Source organism: Megalops cyprinoides, chromosome 15, assembly GCF_013368585.1.
Source record: "Megalops cyprinoides isolate fMegCyp1 chromosome 15, fMegCyp1.pri, whole genome shotgun sequence".
NCBI lineage: Eukaryota > Metazoa > Chordata > Actinopteri > Elopiformes > Megalopidae > Megalops > Megalops cyprinoides.
The window spans coordinates 2,879,183-2,898,844 of record NC_050597.1 but is presented as its reverse complement, the minus strand read 5'-3'; the positions used below and the strand labels follow the sequence as shown (position 1 = coordinate 2,898,844).

The following is a 19,662-nucleotide window of genomic DNA, read 5'->3' as shown; positions in this document are numbered from 1 at the left end:
ACGGCTCAGGGGTTCTGCAGGGCCGTTCTCACCGTCACAGGCTGCAGAGAGTTCAGACACACTCAGTTCACCCAACAGGTTTTAACAGAAGCTTTAAGAAATCTTGACGTCATGTTTGCATGTTTGAGTTTTGTGGGACTTTATGGGACTTTATGAAACTACGGTAACGCTGCCACCGTGTTTTAAACTGTGCCGAGGAGAGCATGCACGCTGGAAAAGCGTTCTGGTCGAAAGGTGCCAGTAATTGAAAACACACGGCCGGGTCTTGCCTTGCTGCAGTAGGGACACTCGCCAAAGATGGAGCTGAAGCTGTGTCGGCTGGACGGCAGTCCCCTCAGCCACTGTGGAGGAGGAAAGGGATCCCATAAACACCAGCACCAAGTACACGCAGCCACAGTGACATCACTTCCTGCTGCTGTGTCTGCACTTCCTTTGGCTCATTCTGGTCCGAGCGACACCACCCCCCTCTTCCCTCTCTACCCAGGTGACAATTCATACGAGCAATGGAATAAAATCTAATGGCTCATCCCTTCTCAGCTGTCAGCAAAGTTGTATTAGTCCACAGGTGACAAGGGCACACCTATGCTGCCTATCCCTCTACCTGACAATTAAACACTCCGCGTTATATTGACTCACCGCCTGCTGTTTGGAAACCTCTCATGTAGCTGTGTACTATGGCATTGTTTCCTTTTCACTTAATGTTCTGTCAAAACTAAAGGTGCTAAAGGCACCGGTGGCCCCTCCCCTGATTCGAACGATTCAGGTGTTTTAATGTCATCTAACCATGTAGCTCCTGTTTTGCTTTCTGTTTCTCTGTCACATGCTCCTCCCTTTTTATTGTTGGCATTATCAGTGAAAACGCCTTGTCATTGTCTGAAAATAATAATAAATGTATAAAAACACACTTAGCCTGGAAAACACTGCTGTTTCTTCCTACCCGTAATTACAGTGTGGACTAAATTCTGCCAAACACGTCCATTTAACAGCCCTCCTACGACGCCATTCAGATACTGTAAATGTTGCTATGACCCCCAGTCAGCATGCTTTTCCCTCGTAAACTTTGTACATGCATAGTGAGCGGGAAGCAGTGATGTCTGTGACAGTGTGTGTGTGTGTGTGAGAGAGAGTGTGTGTGTGTGTGTGTGTGTGAGAGAGAGAGTGTGTGTGTGTGTGTGTGTGAGAGAGAGAGAGTGTGTGTGTGTGTGTGTGTGAGAGTGAGTGAGTGAGTGAGTGAGTGAGTGAGTGAGTGTGTGTGTGTGGGGGGTACCCCACAGTGACGAGCTCACCTCGTACCTTGGTGGAAGGGCAGTGTTGTGTATGAGGTAAATAGATGTGTTTTGTGTGTGTGTGAGAGAGGGGGTTTTCCCACCTCCTACTGTGTGTGAGAGAGAGAGAGAGAGAGAGAGACTGTGTGTGTGTGTTATGAGAGAGGGGGCTTTTTTCTGAGAACAGACAAGCCTGGTGGAAGGGCAGTGGTGTGTGGGTTTATTTTTATGTATATGTGTGTTTGTGTGTGTGTGTGTGTGTGTGTGTGTGTGTGTGTGTGTGTATGAGACTGGGGGTGTTTTTCTCGCTCACCTCGTACAGACAGGCCTGGTGGAAGGGCTGGCCGCAGTGCGGGTTGTTGCACACCTGATCAGGTATGGCCGAGTCCAGGTGGTAGGAGTAGCATATCCCACACTCCATACTCAGGCTCTGTGGCAAAGTGAAGCAGCTCATGTGACATTTACACATCACAGCCTGCCTGAGACATTTCTGCAGCCTCCCCTACTCCACCAGCACACCAGCACTCCTCTGCCTTCTGCACTCACACAACTGCAGTTGTGTGAAGTCATCGGCAACATTTGTTTGCACTGGGCAGAAAGTCTCAGGTGGGCTTATCAAACCTATACGTGCGTGACCTCACTTCCTCTCTGAAGTCACAGCAGTGCTGTCACACATCTTACCCTTCCTGCTTCTCTCCTCCACTCTCTGCTTTGCATGTTGCTTTTTAGATAATTAGAACTTTTTTTTTTTTTACTCAAGCAATCCATTAAAAGGATGGCAGGTGAAATTTAAACATCTGGTCAAGTAAACTTTTCCCTCCCCTGAATGTTAATGATGGCGAGGCATTAATCACCACTACAGGCTGTGGATAAACACACCGGCCTTTCAACCCTCCAGCCAAAAAAACAAAAAAGATAAATGGTGAATCTATGATTAAACAGCTCCTGACGGTGCCCAGGACTCCTCCACCTTTGTTATTGTAATGATCTTCTCTGTAAACAACCCAATTATAGGAAATGTATACCCAGCACCAACTTCACACTGTGGGCACCATTTTACTTTTTTTTTTAAACTAAATCTGACTGCACTGTACAAATAATTGCAGGCCGACACATATAGAATGGAAAACACTACGTACAGATTTTTCGTGGGTGGTGGGAGAGGGAAACTCAATCTCCAACACATCCTTCAAGTTCTGCAAGACACTGCACTCCGGATTCCTGAAAGTAGACGGGATATCACGGTTACACGGGCTAATTAAAGACATGCAAATGAAGCAGTAATGAGTAATGAATATAGTTTTGCGATTATGAGACAAACTCGCTCCAAGTGCTCGGCAAAAAAATGCGCGGGGACATGGCACTCGCTACACACGCATACCGACCGTGTTTTTCCTCAACGACCATAATGAGTCGTGTATAACACTAAATACACCTGCAGAGCCTGAGATTAAGATACTGTAGACAAAACTGAAGACAAAAAATGAAAACAAAAAGATGTGTGCAAAATGATTTATAATTTCCTCACCATAAATGCATGTTGGCACTCAGTTTAGTCCTCAAGGGGGTTACAACTGAAATACAGAGGAACAGAACCCCGTTATAATGCTGACTTTTCACCCCGCATCAAACACCAATTTGCCCCCCCCATGGCAAATTGGTGTTTGATGCATGGCATTCATCTCAAAATTTCACTGAGATGTAACCAAAGCTTTTTTGTTTAACAATCATAAATGCAGCAGGCTATATTCTGCATGACCCTGCTTACAGATATTCAGTGCCTGACACTGGCTATCGAAGTGTATATTTAATATCAATGAATAACATTGCTAGGCAACCCACAATATGTTCTGTGTCCCATTGTTCACTCAAGAGTCCCTTGAATTTCAGGAAAAAAAATCATAAAAGCTTAAATGTAACGTTCTAGCCCCCTTGCCATTGTACCGTATTCAAATCGGATACATCAGATGTTTTTACAAATATGTGTTAAAATCATTTGCATGTTTTCATTTTGTGAATGAAGGTTTTTTTGGAAACATGCCTGTCATCTTCTTGCAAGTTCTAAATTCTACCCACCATGATCTGCCCCGATCAGACAACATTCAGGCAACATCTTGGGGTGTCTGCAGTCGATCTCCAGCTTTATGGAGACGTTGTTCCCTGGGGAAACATTACAGGTTACAGGGTTAGAACACAAAAGCAATTCAAAAAGCACTGAACAAAAGCCAAGTGGACATCAGGTAATTCTTTTGGTTCTTTTGGATGTTCAGGCTTTGTCTTGATGTGTGATTTCTTACTGAAAACTAAAAGTTCCAGGTAAATTTCCTAAATGACTTAATTGGTTCATCTGCAGTCTGTCCATGAGCTGTGTGTTAATGACTGTTAATGATCCAATTAACAGCTCTTTTTTTTTTTTTTTTTTTTACACAATTACATACCAACAACGGGGGAAAAAAGTGATGTTCGTTATTTTTTTTTAACACTTGCTCCTTGCATCTGCTGTCGGTATAAAAACCCGAGTGAAAAGTGTCTGTTACCGATGGCGATTCTCCGCATGGTAGCTCCTCTGGTGGGTTTCTCCGGTTCCAGAACCCAGGTTCTCTCATCGATCTCGTCCAACACGTCCCAGAACTCCTGCAGAGACTCCAGCACTGACAGGAACTGGCTGTGAATCGTGGCCAGGGAGCTCTGTGTTACGACCAGACAGAAAGGGGCCAAGGTTTAACAGCACGCCTCTGATGGTGAAAACACTGTGCTCATGTCCTCACAGCGTAAATTCATGGGCTTCATGACCAAACACGCAAAGCTGCGAGCTAAGTTCAGGGGCAGGTGCTCAGATGCTTAAAGTCATTCACACAGAGGCCCAAATTTCAGCAGGGAGTCTGGCTTCTTGTTACGGCCAGAATAAAATTAAAAACCCTGGTTCTGCTCTATCGAGCAATAAGCATATGCACTGAGCATACGTACCTTTTCAGACTCTACACTCCAGCTAAAGCTCTCTGCTCTGCTCCCACAACGGCACTGCATTTCAAGAATGGCACTAATGATTCAGGAGCCCATCTATAAGGCTAGTTGCCTAACGCTACTGAATGCATTTTCTGTAAGTCACCCCGGATAACAGCATCCACCAAACAAATGACTGATATAAATGGGAAGGAAACCAGCAGTGACAGCTCTCACCACAGTGCTGTACATTTTGCATTTTGGCAAAAAGAAGATAGAACTCCGCAACTTCTGGTAAAAGATAAAAAGAACAAAAAAAAGATCTCATGATCATTGTGCAAAAGGACTCCTCAAATAAACTGTCAGTGAAAGAAAACGTAATAATTCAAATTTCAATCCCCTCTCTATGAAGCAGCCCTGATGGCTGTAAGGATGATTTCCAGGGCAAGCTCATAAATCATACGCAGTGATTGACAGCTGATCAAATGTGTCCTGGCTTCACCGGCTGCTGTCAGACAGACGGAGAGAGAGTGCAGGTGGCTTTCTCTGGGCTCAGCCATCCAGCTGCAGGCCCGGCCTTTTGCCTCCAATCTAAACGTTTTTGAGAGGTTTAGTCCGCAGCCCGGATCCCGGAATCCGATGGGTTTATTTTTAGTTGTGCATGAGTGAGGCGGTTCGGTTGGCACGTCAGCGCATGGCGGGGAGGCCGAAAGCAAACAGCAAGAACCCCACAGCCAGCTGCTCCCACACGCCCCGCCCCTCTCTGTGATGTCATCGGCCCTGTCCGTCTGCTGTGAAACACCAGGCTGCTGCTGACAGATCTCTCTTTCCAAACGTGATCTTATTTACCTGAGGAAGGTGAGCACTGAGAGCTACTGCCCCAAAATGCTGCTGAAAATGTTAATTTTTGATCCTCTATTTGGAGACACTCTGATATCATCTGTTTCACTGGTCCAACATCTTCAAAAAACAGAACCCAGGGCTATAAGACATTACTTGATATATTCCACTGGCTTCACTACCTGAAATATATCCATCTACCCCTAGAAGCACACACGTGAAGCTATGATGCTGTACCAAGAACAACCAAAATTCTCCAGCGAGTTATTGCATGTGATCCCAGTCAAACCCAATGGAAGTGAGCTTTGAGAATCTGAGAACAGTCTTCCCATCATTTTACACTCAGAAAATGTGAACTAGGTGCTGTATTCAGATGAGAGTTCATACAATTAAACATACTATAGTGAAAATCACTTTTAACAGGTAAATTAATTAGCAGCCAATGAAAGTCAGCAATGCCAGTTTCACAAATGTACAACATCAGTGAAAACTGCACCAGTACATGAAAGGTAGATGCCGAAATCAAAAGGATACATCTATATAATCCATTTATCCAGGTTCAACAGGACAAAATTATAGACACACATACTTACTTCACAAATTCTACCACAGCGCCAGATTCCCAAAGAGCAGTGGTAACCCACTGCTCTGAAGAGGCCACCACTGGGCAAACGATTGCAATCCGCCATTAGTCAAACAGAGCAAAGTCTGGTTCATTATTTCAATCAGCAGTGCATGGAGGGACCGCACACACACATGCGCGCACACACACACACACACACACACACACCAGGGCCCGCTCCTTCATGTAAAAAAAAAAAGGGCCCCTTTAAAACGCTTAATATCATTCAGGTCCTAATTGCTCTATTAAACCACCTATTAGGTTCCTTGTGAACATAAATTTCTAAACAGTGCCTTTGGTCCCTCATGTAGCCTCCGTGCTTCTATAGTGAGGCTGAGCGGAGGTGTAAACGCTAATCATACCGGTCATGTGCAATTTCCTCCCTTTGTAATACCTCCAGAAACATAATACAGCCAATTTAGCAGCATTTCTGATGAGAACAGCTACCATCTTGAGGGCTGTAATTTTAAACGTTTTTTTGTTTTTTTTTTTCTGTTTTTTTCCCTCTCCCCTCCGGCTCAGAATATTAACTTACATACTCTTATGATACTTAATATTGCACATTGTACTGTTTTTGATTCTCTGAAAACCTATTTGTTTGGATATTAGATAGCAATCCTGCAGAGTGTGAAAAAACAGTGTACTGTTGATACACCCAGGGAAACCACCCTGTGGTTTTTAAGCATCCCCCTTGAGAAGGAGATTCCATCTATTCAGGTAGAGAAGTACAAGCTGACACCAGCACTGGGCGTCAGCATCACTCTTTAAAATGGGAGCACACACAGAAAGCAGTTACCGAAAGGCACGCTGAAGACTCAGCTGCTAATCTAATTCCTCTCTCACCATTTCTTCTCCTGTTCCCGGCCCAAAATATTACTCATCTGAGAAGTGTGGTTTCCTTTTCTTCCACCCCCCAAAAAGATGTCAAACACGTCATATTGGGAAGGTAAAAGAAATATGTGCACTGTAAGTCTGGCCAAGGACAAAAATTAAAGGCCAAAGCAATGAATAAGAAGCAAGGTTCAGCTCATGGCTGGTGCTGAGATGCTTGATACAGTGATGGAGAGAGAGAGAGAGACAGAGAGACAGAGAGAGAGAGAGAGAGAGAGAGAGAGAGAGAGAGAGAGAGAGAGGTGGGTGTACTGAGATGCTCGGTATAGTGATAGAGAGAGGTGGGTGTACTGAGATGCTCGGTATAGTGATAGAGAGAGGTGGGTGTACTGAGATGCATGGTATGGTAATAGAGAGAGGTGGGTGTACTGAGATGCTTGGTATAGTGATAGAGAGGGGTGGGTGTACTGAGATGCTTGGTATAGTGATAGAGAGAGGTGGGTGTACTGAGATGCTTGGTATAGCGATAGAGAGGGGTGGGTGTACTGAAATGCTTGGTATAGTGATAGAGAGGGGTGGGTGTACTGAGATGCTTGGTATAGTGATAGAGAGGGGTGGGTGTACTGAGATGCTTGGTATAGTGATAGAGAGGGGTGGGTGTACTGAGATGCTTGGTATAGTGATCAGAGAGGGGTGGGTGTGCGAAGTCTGTTCCTGTAGCTCATTAAAGAGTCCTGGATATGAGAGGATGTGCACTGCAGCACCCTCTGAAACCAGTCTGCAACACTCACTGCTGTGGGATGGAGAAGGAACGTGCGGTGAGTATAGTGAAGGTATTCGAAACACTCAGTGTCCACCTTGAGCTGTCCTACAGACCCCCTGAGCTTCCAGCTGTCTGGAACCCTCCATAACAAGCTGTCCCATGATTCCCTCTGGCAGCACAGACATGGTTGGAAGGATCCTGGCTAAGGTGGGGGGCGTTTCCCACACTACACACAAGGGACACATCTTCACAGCCACACCCAGGTGACACACCTTTGGCAAAACACTATGGCGGGCTTGGCTTTCAGATTCACAGCTAAAAGAGAAGGAGGAGGAAGGCTGGGGGGGGGGAGTGAAGGACAAAAAAGAAAGGAAGAAGGAGGTCATAAGCTGGTATGATCTCCACTGGGCCCCTCTCAGGTGTAAGCAGCACGCGCCGGCTTCACGTATTTTATGCAAGAAGATTCTAAACGAGGTGGGCATCCAAGAAAGAGGGAAAACACTGACAGAGGAGGGGTGGGAAAATGAACCAAAAATTATGGGTCATTGTGACATTGCAGTGCACACAATTTAGCATTGAGCAGGTGCAAGGACTGTGCAATTACTTTCCAATTAATGCCAGTCCTGTGATTATAGTTATTCTTTTTTATATAAATATATAGTGCAAGTAGAAATGTCCTTGTAATTGAAATGGTGCTGAAAAAAGCTGCTGGAATGAGTGTTGTGATGCGTGCGTTCCTGATGCAGATGCCTGTCTGAGGGTCTCCTTTTCTCCGCTCAAGTATTCCAATTAGGTCCCTTTTTTTTTTTGCTTCAGGGCGGCGGGATTCATATTATGGCTATCAGAGAAATGAGTGATTATAAACAAAACAAGACAAGAGGCGGAGAGAAAGCTGATCATCAGAGGTGGCCACGCTGCGTTACTGATAAGATGAAACTCCAAACAGCTCGGCAGAGCAATCAGCTCAAAGCACTCGAGAGAAAACGCAAAACCGATCTGCAGTCTTCATCAACAGCTACAGCAGTCTGGCTTAACAGAGCTGGCCCTTTACCATACATACATCTAAATCTATATATCTATATATACATCTTATACGTCTAAAACAAAAAAGGGTCATTGGTACAGAGTATATTTTGATTGTGGAACAATAGATTTACAACAGATTTATCTAAGTACTGCACAGAGCAAAATCACATTGTTCACAAATTGCGAAATTTTAATTCAGGAAACATGAGGGTCACATTTATCCACGCCTTTAGGTAATTTTTACAATAAAATCTGGCAAAACTACACCAGCATTCTTGTTATTGGAATTTTAATGGAAACTTCTGGAACTACACAGAGGCAGGAAAAGGCTTCCTGTTTTTCTGTGGTATGAGTGAAGATAACACACTGAGAACTCTGTAGCACACATTACCATGGTTAAGGTCAGGGAGCTCTCTTAAGACTGCAGGTGAATGGTCACTGACCTCCACAATGATGGCAATATAAATCACAAAAAGCTGAATATGCCACTACAGGGACCTTTATTATGAAATAAGGCTACTGGAACAGTATCCAAGCTACATCTGCATGACAAGTGGAATCACGTCTCATGGTGAGACGATATGACATTTGAGCATTTTGGACACTCGTTGGCTTTGTATTTGGCATAAAATGTGATGCACGTTCCTCTCCCACTGTGAAATATTGTTTTTGAGCTTAGCATCCACAGGTCCTGGAGCCTTTGTTCAGATGTAGAGCCATGAACTCCGCGTACCAGGCCATTTTGGCCAAAAGTTTGGTTCCCTCTGCCAAGAATCTCAATCCCAGCTGAAAACGGACATTCCAGCATGACAATGATCCAGAGAATTCATCCAAATCTACAAGGAAATTGGTTAGCTAAGCACAAAATAAAACATCACAATCTCAACTGACCATCTCAATTCCAAATCTCAATACTTTCACAATTTTAATATCACACAAGAAAAGAGCTCACACACACAAACCAAAAGATCTGAAGGACCTAGAGCAATTCTGCCAGTGGGACATGGCCAAAAATCCCATTCAGAATTGCCATAACCTCATAAAACACTACAGGGAGCAGAGTGTAATCCATGCCAGAAGAGGATTTACAAAATACCAATCACAGGGAAGGGAATTGTGTTTTCTTTAATAAAATCTGTTATGTATGGACAATATGACTTTGCAATGCTAGTAAGATTAAGCAACAGCAGCAAGCAGTGGAACAGAGTATCCTATTAGATTAGGACTGCTTATGAAACATTAACAACTGCAGCAGCAATAACACCACAAATCACTGGTGGCTATTTATGCAATTACACTCGCTGGTGAAGAATATATTTGCCCATTTGGTCAGCATTTAAAAGCTCGTTCCCTGCCCTGGCTTGTCCTAACACCCTCTCCCCCCGGTTGGTCGCTGGTTCTAAGCTCCAGTGAGCTGAGTGTTCGGCCTCACGCTGTGAAACACCTGCGCTAGCGGGTAGCGTGCCCACCGGCGCGCGCTAACACACGCACACACGCGCGCACACCCATCCGCACACGCCGGCACGCACCACCGCGCACCCACTCACGCAAAGGAACGCGCTCCGTGTGGCGGGGGCCCCGCCGACCACGCAGCTAATAATTACTCATTCAAATGAACATGTCGGGCCCGCGGGCGGACAGGCCCTTCCCCTCGCCGTACAGGGAAAATACATCAAGGCATTACCGGCCCAGCGGGAAGACAGCCACCAGACGGCAACGCTGTGCTGAGCTGGTGCTCCTGTCCACAGGCCACGATCCCACAACAGGAGAGAACACCGAGAGCCAACATCTTTTTTTTCCCCTTATCACACAGGACTGGTGCCAAAGCACGCCAGCTCAGAACACTTGCTGAATCTTGAAAGTGAAAAGTTTTTTTTTTTTTTTTTATTTAAGAATTAATGTCATTGGCTGGAAGATGACAAGCATGAGGAGAAACATTCTCCCTTCTGGTGCAAATATTTCTGTCTTAGGATTCAGGTTAAGGAGGCTAGTTGTGGTTTAAATAATGCTACTTTATCAATAGTTTCTTCTGATTGTTTCCTGATTCACGCATTTTCTATCCTGGGAGTCAATAGTCAAGGCCTCATTTATTAAGAACGCACTGCACGATGCTACGGACCCTTCAACATCCACCCTGCCACCCAACAATATCTGCAGTTTCTTTGCCATTTTCAGCATTTTAACAGGGAGCTCTTGCAGTACCAGTGTCACTAGAGGGCTGCAAAGTAGTTACAGCTGACATAACGCTTGGCCAGCTCAGTTCTAGAACCTTCTGTGCAGGTCAGCAGTCGTAAGTGAAAAGCAACACGTACATGTCAATACACGCACACATTTGTGATCTCAAGACTGTGTTTGACACTGACGCTGGTCCATGTGCGGTTAATGGCGTTCTGTTCACGCCACTTTATTAAATACACAGAGTATATTGCTCTGAATAAGAGCTTCTGCTAAATGCCTGTAATGTAATGTAATAACGCAGTGAGTGGACGCATACCTGTGGTGTCCATCCAATGAGCAGAGGAAACGGCAGGTCAGCTGAACACTCTGGGGCTTCTGCTGGGTACTGAACACAGAACATGGTGTAAAAAACAACACTTCATACATCAAATACAAATTACTCTGGAAGCTGGAATCTGGAAGCATAGCTATGCAACATGTGCTCAACATGTGAGCACATGTTGCATAGCTATGTTTTTTGTTTGTGTTATGTTTTTGAGCTTAAAACCAGTAGCACCCGAGACCTGGCATGCGTTTCATAACCACGCTTCCAAAACCTTCCTACAGCCTTACAACTACAGCTTAAAGTGTAGAGGGCAGTGAGGTCTAACCATCTTGATCCTGTCCATTGCAGAACTGTTGGTCAGCGTGACCAGCTGGTTAAGGAGCTGAATTGTAATCTGAATAACCTTGTAAAATTACAAGGATTTACCCTTTGCAAAATAACTAACATGCACTTCTTTAGGAAACAGCCATCAGTATAAATAGGTAATATATCAAATGTGCAGTATTAAACGATTAGGGCTGAAAAAGGGGTCTTAACTCTTGTGTTAAGTATTAAGTCTTAGCTGTTGAGACTGTCCGGATAGCCCTTCCTCTGTCCTCTGAACCTGTCCTCATCCGGGACGCTGTGTGCAGTGACCGAGTGAGGGAGGCGAGCAGATGTGTGATTTGGGACGGGAGTTATTTTTACCCTGCAGCGAGCAGGTGGGCGCGGGGGGATTCACACGCCCCGCTGAATCGCATCAGGACCACGCAGAGTACGCCCGCTGTGCTCGTCTGACTGTGCCCGGCGTCTCCAGCACAAGCACAGCACAGCCACAGCACAGACCTGACAACACAGCTGTCAGAGCACAGGAACCTGTGCCATGCCTCTGTGCTCCTCCTACTGCGTCTGCACCCCCCAGTCGCCAGCCCCGGCCGTCAGAACACAGGCGACATGGCACAGCCGAAACAGCCCGACCTTCAGGAGGGACCCGGGAGAAGCCCGTATGTGGCTCCTCATGGTCACGCTCAGAGGATAAGCACACATGACGCTCAGGTGGTCCCTGCTGTTACAACATGATGCGTTCTACGCACCCCCGTCACAAACAGGGAATGCTGGGACTTCAATGCTATTTTCCCATGTAGCACCACAAGAAGGAGTTCTGTCTGTGGCCAAAGAGAAGCTGAATTTTTTTTTTCACACAGCAAACAGAAAAAAAGATCAAGATGAATATTCGTGAGGTATTAATGCTGCATGAATATTTAAATATAAATGAAGTACAGTATAAATACTCAATATTGTGTGGTACACAGTTGGGCTCACTACCAAAGTACATTGTATAGCAAGATACGAATCACAGTCGGATTAAAAAGTATAATCAAATGTTTATATAAATTAATAATCTCATAATCGAGTATTCTACATTTCCCATGGTGACATACTGGAATTATCGATTTCTGTTTATTTTGGAGGGAAACTTCTGTTCCACTGCAGAGATTTGCACTCACTCACACAGGAAAACTCATAAAATCAATTCATTATCTTACAACATGTAGGGCTTCTAGCCTCAATGAATATCGATGGTTTTGAATAAAACTACATCTTCTGATATTTAACACGCATCTGAAGCCTGATCCATGTAAGCAGTTAGTGGCATCATTCACTAATCTATTGCCTACCTCTCGCTGGTGTATATACTGTATATAACACATACAGCCAATGTATCTGACGCAGACATAAAGACTCATACACAGAAAACGTTTCTTACACAAAAGGAAAAACAGTCAAGCTGGCAAAGGGTTAAAAGAGTGTAGGTTACTTTTGTTTGGCACTGTGTGACTGGACCAAACTGGGAAAGTAACGGTGAGACACACATGAGGAGAAAAAAAGCCTTTTTCCACTCACCTTGGATTTTAATTTAACGGCAATGACATGCTGCCGCCCGGAGCTGTCTTCAGCCTGCAGCTTCAGAGTGCGGAAGTCTGTGTCTATGAAAACCAGCCTGAGGACACAGAGGAGCCGCAGAGTGCGTTACACGGTGAGCGTGTTACAGAGAGAACGCAGTATAGAGCGCGTGTTACACAGAGAGCGCATTATAGAGAGCATATTACACAGAGAGCGCGTGTTACACAGACAGTCATTACAGAGAGAGAGCGCTCATTACAGAGAGAGAGCATGTTACAGAAAGAGAGCTCGTTACAGAGAGAGAGCGTGCTACAGAGAGAGAGCATGCTACACAGTAATGCAGGGTTGAATGCACACGCACAGTGCAGGGGAAATGAGCAGGGTTTGGGGGTTTTGGCAGTGGGCTGCAGGGAAACAGTCCCGCTTCACTATGAGTCATTAATCAGGGCTAATATGAGAGCGTGAGGCCTGTGAGCGTGCCAGGCCTGGCTGCTGCCTGCCTCTACAGCCCCCCAACCCTGCTGCCGGCTGCCTCTACTGCCCTGGACACTGCTGCTGGCTGTCTGACGCTGATCTACACCCCCAGACGCTGCGGCCGGGTGTCTGACGCGGCCATAATTCTGCCCCTTATTTACGGCGGTGTCACGGCTCGCCTCGCGGTCACTGCGCCGCGCTGTGCCCCTCCATCAGCCGGGACCTCTGGAACACACAGATGCTGCCTGTCAGACTCCACTTAGGTGCACATAAAACACGCCGTCACGGACGCTGTGATCCGCCCCTGTGCCTCCCACTCTCCCTCACTTTAACGCAGTAACAGACCCACTCTCTGCTACCTCACTCTCTCCTCCTCCGGCTCTACCTCCTCTCCTCTTTCCTGTGTCCGCTTCAGGTGGACTTTTATTTCCCTTCCCGTAATTCACTGTCTGACGCTTAAAAACCCCATATAAATTTCCTAGATATAACACTCGTCCAAATATTATAAGTGAAGGCAATGATTAATACTAATTATATTGATTTCATGCAAATAAAACAAGAAAAATGGTGGAGTTTTAAATAAACAAATGAATCAATGCAGCTCTAGCATCAAGGTTTCAGACTGGAAATTATTACTCAATAACCTTGTGAAAATACCCAGACTCTTTAACATTATCATTTGTTTATCAGTTTAAAACATATCAATTCAAAATGAGTAATACCATCCTAACTAGTATCACAAAAAGCCAACTGTGTGGCACTAGTATACTTAGGCATTCTCATAAATCTGTCAAAAACTAGCAGAAACACATAACACACAGACACAAAAAATTACACCCGACCCTATAAGGGAATTAGCCTTTATCCCAGAGGAAGGGTGACCTGCTACTGGACTCTCAGAGGAACATTAGACACAAGTGACAAGCTGTGACAGAGATATTTATGTGCTGAAAATCCACTCAGGGTATGTAAAAACTTACAATATAATAGCTTAAAATGCACTAATGTGGTAAAGGTATAGTCATGTTTCAACACGTTCTTTAAAATATGGCACAGCTGTAGTATGGGGGTGATAAGACAATCTGTTAGAAGCACATGTTTATCTTATAAACACATGTTTTAGGGTAACGTTACTGCAACAATCAATCAAAATAAAATACTGTGGAGCAAATATGGAGCAAAGTGGACCCACTAACTTCTGTGTGGTTGAGAAACTGGTGAAAACACTGAAACAGCCCTAAGCTTCAGTTCCCTGCATCAGACCTGTGGAAACGCTGAAGACTTATGACACAGTCACATGGACGTATTAGGGAAGAGTCACAGCTAAAACGGTAAGTGCTGAATACAGAGGATGACCTATACCCTTTGATCATGTCCTAAAGTATGTTTAGGGTAAGAGGAGGGAAAAAAATACTTGACCTCCATGTACGCAGTAATTAGCGCGGGTTATGCATTCTTCAAGGCAAGTAAAGCTGATTAAAATGACCAGGTTGTGCAGCAAGTTCACTTATCATAACCAATCAGATTCCAGAACATATCAGACTCAAGGCTATTAACACGCAATGCCAATTAAGGAGACAAATTAATCTCAAGTGCATTTACCAATAGGCCCACAGTAATGCTTCTGACCGCAATTCAGCATTAAAATGTTCACCTTGTTTCCCATAACTTCAACATTCTCCCATTAAACTGGAGAGGTAGGTTTCTAATTAGATCAATTTGCATTTGCTAATATCATAATTTCATCTCTGGGCCATTAACAGAAAGAAGGAAAATTAGCAAGCCACCCACAGTATTCCTAGTTACAGTACATCAGGGCTGCCAAATATGGAATCAGCTGTTTCTATGACACAAACATAGCATTACTGCTGTTGATGAATGAAATAAGAAACACCCAATTAATTAGTGAGAAGTACAATACCATGCAATAACCCTGTTGTAATTCAGCTGGGAATCCAGGCTGTGCTGTGCCCTGTGTCTGACCCGCATCACAGCAACACATCCCAATGCCTTCCTCTTCCTCCCTCTCGCTCATTTCCACCAATCACATCACAGCTTTCTCTCTGGGGCACCCCGATACTGAACGGGCACACACTAATGTGGCAGTGTAGCATAGCGGTAAGGTCGAAACCGAACAGTCGCCAGTGCGATCCCCCGCTGAAGCACTGCTGCTGTACCCTTGGGCAAGGTACTTAACCCACAACTGCCTCAGTTAATAGTTCACTGTATAACTGGATAATATGTAAACACTGTAGCCTACGTAAGTTGTTCTGGATAAGTTAAATGTAACATAATGCACATGGCTTTGGCAGGGCCATGCTTGTGTCAAAATGACACAGTGATGATCTTTAATTGTCCGTGTATCAATGCATAAACAGTGCTCTACATAATTGCTGAAGATTCCTAGGCCAGCTATTTTTCAATACACCAGTCAAAGCTCAGATTGGACCGTGTGTCCTGAAATGTTTTCCAGACATTAAAAAGGACAGCGAGGAGTGCAAGATTGTTTTTCCACTTTTAAAATACTGTGTGCTGTTCAAATATACCTAAAACCCCCTGGATCTTGTATAAAAATTACACTTTTGAATAGAGTACACTCATGTGCAACATTTTTGCATCACACATGATAAATTTTCTTTGTTTGACATAAATTTTCACTAACTACACTGAACAAATAGTCAGTCATCAGAGTTACTGAGCCTTTAATTATACATTTATTTAATAACAGGGACATTTCTGTGTGGGGTTGGGAATTATACATAGCACCTCAGGTTGAAGAGGGATAACGGTCAATTACCCTAAGCATTAGTAAATGGGGAAAAAATATATACATTGCTGAGAAAATGCATCTGTCTCCACACTGGCATTTTGTGCCTTCTAAAATTACATGTATACTGTACATTCCAATTACTGGTGCCCTTTACAGAGGACTGACACTGACACAATGTTCCTGTTATCTAATGCAGACAATAAGAGCTGGAACAAGTCATGATTGCAGATACAGCTGCTGATCCAGAAATATCACCCCAACGTTTATGCTTCACTTCCAACGTTGCTCTGGATGAGAGCGTCTGCTGGATGTCAGTAATGTAAAACTACTGTTAAATGCACTTATCTTATACGTCACCCTGAAAATGAGCATCTGCTAAGGGACAAAATGTGAACTTATCTCTAAGTGTAAATAAATGCAAATAGTGGGTCATATTGGGATTAAAAAAAAAAAAAAACATTAATTACTAGCAGACTGCTGTGACAGAGAGCATGTTCGTGACTCTTTAATCAGTCAGATGAGAGCCATTTTAGTACAGGCATCAATTCAGGTCGAGTTCTATGACTACATTGCAGAGAGAGTAAAGATCGCTTTCTTGGTTGGACCAATACACATCATCCCTACTGTCCATAACTTTAACAAGAATCAGGATTTAAAATAATGTGATATTTGACTGCTCTGTGCCTCCAAAGGCTGAACCTTCCCACAATTCCCCGCTTTCTTCTCCCAGAGCGCTGCTGTTCCTTCTGTGTAATCAATGACTCGCTGCAATCTGCACTCCCTCATTTTCAGGCAGGAAAATTAATATCACTTCATTATCTCTCATGGTATTATATGCAGGATTCTTAGCTTCTCCTTCATGAATATTTAGGAAATTTTAAAAAATATGGATTTTTCCTCTTTTTTATTTTTTTTCAAACTAATCAACAAGCACCTGAACACTGATTTAAGCCATCAACTAGCGATCTCATGTTTAAATATCAGAATGATAGAATATTTGGTTTCACCCGTGGAGCACAGATGTTGACAGAACAGCTCTTCCATGCAGGTAAAGGAAGCCAGCAGCATACTGAGGCCATCGTACTTATCCCATCCCAGAGTCTCCATCTCTGCGATCAGCTGAGAGTAGTACTGAGGAGGAGGGACCGCCCGATGCTCCAGCCTGCTCTTCACAGCAGCTTCCTGCAGAACAACCGCTGGTCAGGACTTTAACACAACATGCAACCCAATCCAGACTAGTCACACAGCATAAATACGTGTGGGCTTTTTCACTTTTGAAGTTAATCTGAGAAATTTAGATAGCATTCAAAAATGCCTCATGTGTCCCAATGCATTACCCACCACTGCATCAAAGCCTTGGCGTAAAGGGTAGGCACGTAGCTTGGGGCTAACACAGCGCTAATTCAGGCAACTCGGTGCAAACAACAGCCTTCAAAACTTGGCTTCCCTTATTTAAAATACACACTAATCAGTATTTTCTAGGGCTACTCGTACCTTAAAATTTGGTTGAGAAGCACGGAAGCCTACTGCAGCAGGGCTATGCACATCCTTTTCTTCTACATACCCAGTGACACTAACCACTGTATCATGGGCATGAGTCACAATGCTGATTCACACAACTGCCATGATAACGGGCGCAGCAGCATTGGCTCATTGGATTGCAATTAGCCGTGTGGCAATCAGACAGCATTGGCCTTACCCTGAGAGCTGCCTGCCTGTCGCTAACTCAGATGAAAAGCAACTGGCCAAGAGTAAAAGCACAAGTAATAATTAAACTAAACACTTAACTGAAGCACGCAGTGTGTGCCATCTTACCATCTGACCCCTCAATTCAAAAGCCACGCTGATTTAACTCAACTTTCATGATTAAAAAAACACACACACACACACACGCACACGCAAATTTTAAAATAAACCATATAAATCCTTAATATAAATTTTAAGCGCTATAATTAATTTCATATGTAGCAATACAGACATGAAAAGACAAACTTACCAAGACAGTTTTAAGCTCCAGTATAAAACTGACAAGATCTGATGAATGCTGTAACCTCTAAAAATGACAAAAAAAAAAGATTTATCAATTACAAAATAATATGTTTGGAAAACAAACTGATACTGTATTTCCAACACTCACATGAATGGGGAGCACACTTTACACTGGCTATCATAAGCTTCAATAAATGTTACTGCAATTAAATTAGGTCACTACAAACATCCACCTTTACTGGATAAGGTGAAATACAAATCTTGCCCTAATGCCCTGACAGAGGCAATAACAAAAATAGTCATTTTAAAAGATATATTAATAAAGTATGAGAAGGCAAAGAACGAAAGAAAAACAGAATTACAAGTCATTTCAAGCCAAAGCACCCAGTCCGGTTTAACACTGGACTTTGCCTCCAGAAGAATATTCTAGTAAGACAGACAGGTATATTGTACCTAAGTGTATACTGCAATTAAATCTTTTGAAAAGACAGGTCAGCAAAGGTCAGTATCATTGTTAAGCATAAGTTACACATGGTTTGATGCACAGACTTCTCAGTTTCTGAGAACCAAAGAAGACAGTTGAAGAACTTTAAAGATCTAATAGGTGAAGGCAATTCCAAAAAAAAAAAAAAAAAAATGGAGATGGCGATGATTCTGACAGGTTATGTGCATTTTACCTGTTTTATTATATGCTGATATCCGTGCAGTAACTGTTTCAGGCGCCAACAACACTGCAGCCTTTAAAAAGAAGACAATTACAGTATTGGATCAGGAAATCTAAACGGCAACATAACGTTGGGTGTGTATAGATAACGTGTAGCGTTAGTTAGCCTTTGCCTTAGGGACATTCGTTTAGCTACGTTTAACTAAGTGTCAACAACTGACATGTTCAGGGTGACCATACGTCCTCTTTTTCCTGGACATGTCCGTGTTTTGGGACCTAAAAAATGCGTCCGGGAAAAAGAGAACGTATGTCACCCTAGACATATTGGAGGCTGTTGGGGCTCTACAATGAAATCAAACGAGGACTTACTTGGCATGTTTTAGTTGACGATCTGGTGGGAGTAGTATTCTTATTCTGAAGTCCTTCTCCTGAAAACATATTTCAAAAATTAACTGAGCAAATGCAATGACATGCTGGCTAGCTCCTTCCCTACACGTTTTCCTAAGAATGGCAACTCAGATATTCAGAAATTCAGATGTATTTTGACTGCTAGCGAGTTATCCAAAATAGCTAGACTACGTCATATGGTTAACATTAGCCTACGTAGCTAAGCTGACAAGCGAACTAACTTATTACCTAAAATGACAACCAGATTGCCTACCTGAACAGTAATAAACCCATCGTAAGTTGTCTTCTCTTTATTAAGAGGCAACAGTAGAGGATTGTCTTCGATCAACAAGATACTGTCAGTCATTTTGTTGTCGCTAGCTAGCACTTAAACTCTCAATGGTCTTGCCTGATAACTTTAGGTTAGCTGCTGGCAGAACATACGCGCGACAACTAACGTAACTAAAACGATTGTAACTTGCTACAACTAACCAGGGCGATTCGGGTAGTTAACGTTACCTAGTCTAAATACATTCTGTTTAGGTGACATTTAGTTAGTTAGCCACAAGTTTCAAAAAATCATAGCTCACTCGCACTGTATTAAACATCTACCGACTAATGCTCAGTAATGCATACTGGCAAGCTAGGTATCGTAAATACAGCGATCGTAACGTTGTATATCACATATAACATAGCCGTAC

The 19,662-nt window shown here is 43.6% G+C and overlaps 1 protein-coding gene across 1 annotated transcript; it reads right to left on the bottom strand.

Moving 5' to 3' along the window:
- Window positions 1–5: 5 nt before the first annotated feature.
- fancl (FA complementation group L) lies at window positions 6–19,328 on the bottom strand. Its single transcript, XM_036547173.1, has 14 exons — window positions 19,236–19,328; window positions 18,944–19,002; window positions 18,588–18,648; window positions 17,918–17,974; window positions 17,006–17,103; window positions 12,678–12,774; window positions 10,785–10,853; window positions 3,803–3,953; window positions 3,342–3,425; window positions 2,794–2,839; window positions 2,405–2,486; window positions 1,579–1,695; window positions 270–341; window positions 6–41 (listed from the first exon to the last, which is right to left on the bottom strand). Exons 1-14 carry the CDS (start codon window positions 19,326–19,328, stop codon window positions 6–8), a joined length of 1,122 nt encoding a protein of 373 aa, XP_036403066.1.
- Between the last annotated feature and the right edge of the window lie 334 nt (window positions 19,329–19,662).